This window comes from Pyrgilauda ruficollis, unplaced genomic scaffold (genome assembly GCF_017590135.1).
Source record: "Pyrgilauda ruficollis isolate IOZ18807 unplaced genomic scaffold, ASM1759013v1 scaffold144, whole genome shotgun sequence".
NCBI lineage: Eukaryota > Metazoa > Chordata > Aves > Passeriformes > Passeridae > Pyrgilauda > Pyrgilauda ruficollis.
Genome location: NW_024512988.1, coordinates 269,959 through 275,097, shown reverse-complemented (window position 1 = coordinate 275,097; position 5,139 = coordinate 269,959). Strand labels below are relative to the sequence as shown.

The 5,139-nt window shown below is 58.6% G+C and overlaps 1 protein-coding gene across 2 annotated transcripts; it reads right to left on the bottom strand.

The window, feature by feature from the left end:
• Positions 1-1,484: 1,484 nt before the first annotated feature.
• On the bottom strand, positions 1,485-5,133 carry PIM1 (Pim-1 proto-oncogene, serine/threonine kinase). Of its 2 annotated transcripts, XM_041460525.1 has the most exons (6): positions 4,945-5,133; positions 4,748-4,854; positions 4,591-4,641; positions 3,893-4,259; positions 3,111-3,287; positions 1,485-2,875 (listed from the first exon to the last, which is right to left on the bottom strand). In XM_041460525.1, the coding sequence occupies exons 1-6, from the start codon at positions 5,024-5,026 to the stop codon at positions 2,724-2,726; spliced, it is 936 nt and encodes a 311-aa protein (XP_041316459.1). In that variant the 5' UTR covers positions 5,027-5,133; the 3' UTR covers positions 1,485-2,723. The 2 variants fall into 2 exon arrangements, with proteins under 2 accessions (XP_041316459.1, XP_041316458.1); XM_041460524.1 differs by having other exon boundaries at positions 4,748-5,133.
• Positions 5,134-5,139: the final 6 nt, after the last annotated feature.

Genomic DNA, 5,139 nt, shown 5'->3' with positions numbered 1-5,139 from the left:
GCAGCAAGAGCCTGGGGGTGACAAAATCACCAGCCACAGGCGGAAGCCAAGGGACTATCAGCAGCCAGCTCCACATGGGACCTGCTCAGTTTTCTAAGAAACACCGCAACAGTCGCGAGCGCTTACGGGAAGGGTGGGCCGGGCCCGCAGCGAGGCCACGATAGTGCTCTGCTGGTGCCGGGGGGCACGGTGGCCACACGAGGGGCTCAGGGTAGCAGAAGGTGTGGTGGGGATGTTTGTGTTCGTGTAAGAGCAGCTTCCTGGATGGTCTTGAGGAGAAAAGAGAGAGAGGAGGGTAGATCTAAACCACATCTCAAAATAGGCCTAAACTTTGACGGCGTTTGGAGCTGTGCTTCCTGCTTCGAGCAGCCCCAAGGAGATGAAAGATGCAGCTGAGTGAAATAGGAAAAAAAAAAAAATAAAACAAGAAAAAAAGAAAAAAGCAAAAAAGCAAAACAAACAAACCAACTTAACACTCTCTTCACCGAGGCAGAGACATAGACATGATAGCACTCCACAATGTTGGGATGTGGCTCCAGGACCCCTCCTTCCCTCCTAGCAGGTTCATGGCTTGGAAAGCAGGACAGGAGAGCCCAGGATGAGCTGGGGAAGGGACTGCTCACTGGACATGGGGATATTAAGGAAAAAACTCTGGAGCAAGCCAAGGAAAGGAGGGTCCTGTTGTGTCAGATCTGGCCTGGGGACTTGCAAAGTCACCTCTAGAAAGGGAAAACTGCCCCTTCCCTGGAGCTGACACAGCCCTGTGCACGCACAGCAGCTGCTCCAGAAGGTCACGCAGAAACAGGGCTCCAAAATTCAACACATGTAAACTAATTAAAAAAAAAAAACCAAAACCAAGATAAGAAAACACACAAACAAACATCCCTGAAGTGCCGCAGAGCTGGAAATGGGGTTTGACAGTTTGGAGGGTAAAAAACTCGACCGCTGCTGACTGATAGCGACCGACTTCTCGTAATCCGCAGATCAGCTTCCTCTGCTCCTCTGCGTTGGCCGAGCTGGAGGTGGGGACAGCCCGCTGGCAGCTTCCTGCACCCACCAGCCCCCGGCACGCAACACCCAACGGAGCCGGAGCAACAGGATCTGCTTTACCAAAATTGAATTTGGCTGACAACATCCGGCGTTTCGTAAGGGCGCTTTGATGTTTGTTTACTCGCCAGCTCCAGCACATGCTCTGCACCAGCCTGAAGATGAATGGGAGCGAAAAGGGCTCAGCACCTCTTTGATCTCTCCCAGGAGAGCTGCCAGGAGCAGGCAGCTCTGGAAACACCCCGTGGAGGGATGGATCCGGCTGTCCCCGTGGTGCTTTTGACTGGCTGGTCCCAGTTCGTGCTGGGGTGCGATTTTGGGAGTCAAGTGTGGCAGGAGACAAGGTCCCTGGAGTAGCCATGGTGTGGTCACTGGTACCCCACAACTCACAGCATATCCTCCATCCCACCCCGCAACAAAGGAATGTTTCCATCACAGCAAGTGTTTTGTTTTTATTTAAAACCGCATAAAAAAAATAAGATTTCTCAATTCCCCTGTACAATATTAACTATTAACAAAACCCGTCGGCTACACACTTGGTTACAGGTACAGACTGGACAGTGCAGACAGCCCAGGCCAGCCCCCCCTCCCCAGCCCAAAAAAACAAGACACCCGTGGAAAAAACCCAAATTCAGCTGCAAACTGAGATCTGCACGTGGCAAGGAAAGAACAGCACCCAGAACTATGTACACAGACAGCTGGGGAGAAGCAACCGCCCCACACCTCCACCAGACATCCAATGGAAACACGACGGGCCCAGGGATGGACACAGGACAGAAACAGAGGGAAGACCCGAATGGAAAACCGGGGGATCAGCAGCTGTAGAAGCAAGGCATGGGCTGGAAACCCACATGAATTATAAATAAATAAATAAGTTATCCTTGCGGCTAGAACTCTTCCTTTAAAAAACAAACAAACAACAAATTTATGAAAATAAATTAAAAACAAAAACTGGAAATGAGGAAAAAAAGGCAAAATGTTATCACTATTCACAACTGTACATCAAGCTTTGCTCCCGTAGAACTATGTACACATTTACAGCTGTTGGTTTGCATTGTTTGTGCATTCGTGAGGGCACAGAGAAGCAAAGAACCCCAGAAAACCCGTGTGGGATGGAGGCACAGGAGGCGAGGCATAACCCACTTGGTTCCCAAGCATCTTCTGACCCATTTCCTTTTTGAAAAGGGGAAAAGGAACTATAGGCCAGGCGAGTCTCAGAAAAGCAGCACTGTAGGAATAGTCAAGTGTTTCCTCCAGTACAGCTCAGATCAAACAGAAGGCACACGAGCATGGGGACAGCGAGAAGGGACAGTGAGAAGGGACAGCCACTTTGCCACAGGCTCTGCCCTCCCCACAGTTTTCCCCCACTGAAGCTTTTCTTGCAGTCAGGTCATCCAGTTCTGCAGGTCAAGATGACACTTGAGAGCCTCCAAAACCAGTCAAAAAAAAATTACTGGTAAAATCTCAGAAGAGACAAGGTCATTCAGATGGAGTCCAGGACAGCTGGCTGGGATGGTGGCTACCAGAACTTGGAAGAGCAGGTCCCCAGCCCAGCTCCAGGGCAAGATGTGCACATTCCCATCTGAGAACATCTGAGGATCCCTGCTCAGTGTTATGGTCAAGATGAAAAAATCTGGTTTTCTTTGCTTCTTATGACCAGGAGCTGCATGGAGCTGTTACTTGTCAGGCTCCTGGATCAAACTGTGCAGGTGGATCTCAGCTGGTTCCAGGTGAATGTCCTGCAGCCAAGAGTGGTTGAAAATGTCTTCCAAGGATGGCCTGTCCGAGGGGCGCATGGACAAACACCACTTGATGAGGTGTTGGCACTCTGAGGAGAGAAAGCAGCAAGCAGTGGTCAGTCAGAGCAGGCTCCTGTCCACCCTGTGCCACTGTCTGCAGGGTCCGAGCTGTGCCCAGCCTCCCCATCCACCCTCTCCTTGGGAGGAGAGCAGGATGGCAGCACATGTGCCACCTCCTGCAGCCACCCAGGGCAGATGAAAGCCCTGCAGAGCTCCCCGGGAGCTGCTGCCTCCCCCAGCCACGTCCCAGAGCCGGCTACCCACCGAGAGAGATGCGCCGTCGGAAGAAGAGCTGGCCCCGGATGATGTCCTCGTCCTGCTCGAAGGGGACGTCCCCACACACCATGTTGTAGAGCAGGACACCCAGAGACCAGATGGTGGCTGAGTGGCCGTGGTAGCGGTGGAAGCGGATCCACTCCGGGGGGCTGTACACCCGCGTTCCTGCGGGACACAGCAGCTCATCAGCCCCTGGCCAGAGCATCCCTGGGCGTCGCTGGCACCCGGCGTGACCCGCCCGCCTTCCCGCCAGCACGTGACTCTTGTTTACAAACTTTGGGTTGTAAAAGGAAAGCGCCGGTGCCAGAAGAGGGCAGCAGGGCCCGGGGAAGGCCCGGCCGTTACATGCGAGGAAAAAACCCACCTACGGGTGGGGAAAAACCACGCCTTCCCCACCCCGCAATGGGGAAAAAAAAAAATTTAAATTATAAACCAAGGCAAACAAGGGGAGAGGAGCAGCCCCAGCCCTTCCGCACTCGCAAACCAAACCGGCCGGTGCTCGGGTTTTGCAAACCCCCCTGTGCTCCCCCCTCCCCAGGGTGTTTTTGTCACGCTGGCTTCCCCGCCCCAGCCCGAGCCAGGCTGGGTGACGGAGGCTGTCAGCAGGGCCGGGAGCCGGCTCCCGTTTCACAACATCCTCCCCGTGCCAAACAGCAACTTGGCAGCGGCTGCCGAATTCATGCCGTCCCCCCCCGCCACGGGGAAACCTCCGGAGCCCGGCCCGGCCGCGCAAGACCCGGCACCGGGAGGGCAGCCGGCTGTGGGCTCACCGTCAAACTGCGTGTAGAGCGTGTCCTTGAGGAAGGTGCCGGAGCCGAAATCGATGAGCTTGAGCTCGCCCGTGGCCAGGTCGAGCAGGATGTTCTCGTCCTTGATGTCGCGGTGCAGGACGCCGCAGTTGTTGCAGTGCCGCACGGCCTCCAGCACCTGGCGGAACAGCCCCCGCGCCATCTCCTCCGGCAGGAACCCCCTCTCCGTGATGAAGTCAAAGAGGTCCTGCGACGACTCCGGACGCTCCATCACCACCACGAAGCTGTCGGGGAGCTCGAACCAGTCCAGGAGCTGGATGACGCCGTGGAAGCCAGAGCCCACCTTGTTCAGGAGCACGATCTCCAGAGGCACACGGCTGCCGCTGGGCTGCGGGGGGACCACGCTGCCATCAGCGGGGCTGAGCCACCCTCGTCCCCGGCAAGCCCTGCTGTTCCCTTGCCCGCACCCACCGGTCCTGAGCATCTCCCCGTCCAGGGGATGCTCCGCTGTCTCCCTGCCCTCTTCCACCGGTCCTGGACATCCCGGTGTCCCCTGCCCGCCCCCATCGGCGCTAGGCATTCCCCGGCCCGGGATGCCCCGCGTCCCCCGGTGACCCCACACCCGCTCCCCCCGCGCCGTCCCGGTTTCCACCCTCCCGCGTTTCTGCTCATCCCCGCCCGTCACGCCTCGGGTTCTCCCGCTGGCCCCGCTCACTCACCAGCTCGCCCCACTGCGAGATGCGGTCCCGGGCCACGCGTTTAATCGCCACCTGCGAGCCAAGGCGAACGGCGGCATGAGCTCGGCGCCGGGCTGAGCTCGGCGCCCGCCCCGCCGAGCCCCCGCCTGCTCCGCCCGCCGCCGGCCCCGCCACTTACCGGGGCGCCGTCCGAGAGGCGGATCCCCGAGTAAACGCTGCCGAAGCCCCCGCTCCCCAGCAACGGGCCCACCCGGTACAGCTGCTCCAGCGGCTCCTTCTCCTTCCCTGTGGACGAGACCCGCCCGTCAGCGCTCCGCCCGCTGCCCCGGCCGGCCCCGAGCCGGGACGGGAACCCCCACGCCGGGCGTCCCTGACCTGGCTGTAGCTTGGCGGGGTGCAGCTCCCCGGCGGTCCCGGAGCGGAGATGCGCCAGCGAGGTGATTTTGGAGAGCAGCATGCCGGTGGCGGGGCCGGTGGCGGCACCTGCGGCTCCGCGCCGGGCAGGGCAGGGCAGGGCTGTGAGGGCGGCGCGCGCGCGGGGCGGGAGCGGGCGGGCTGCGGGCGCGAGCG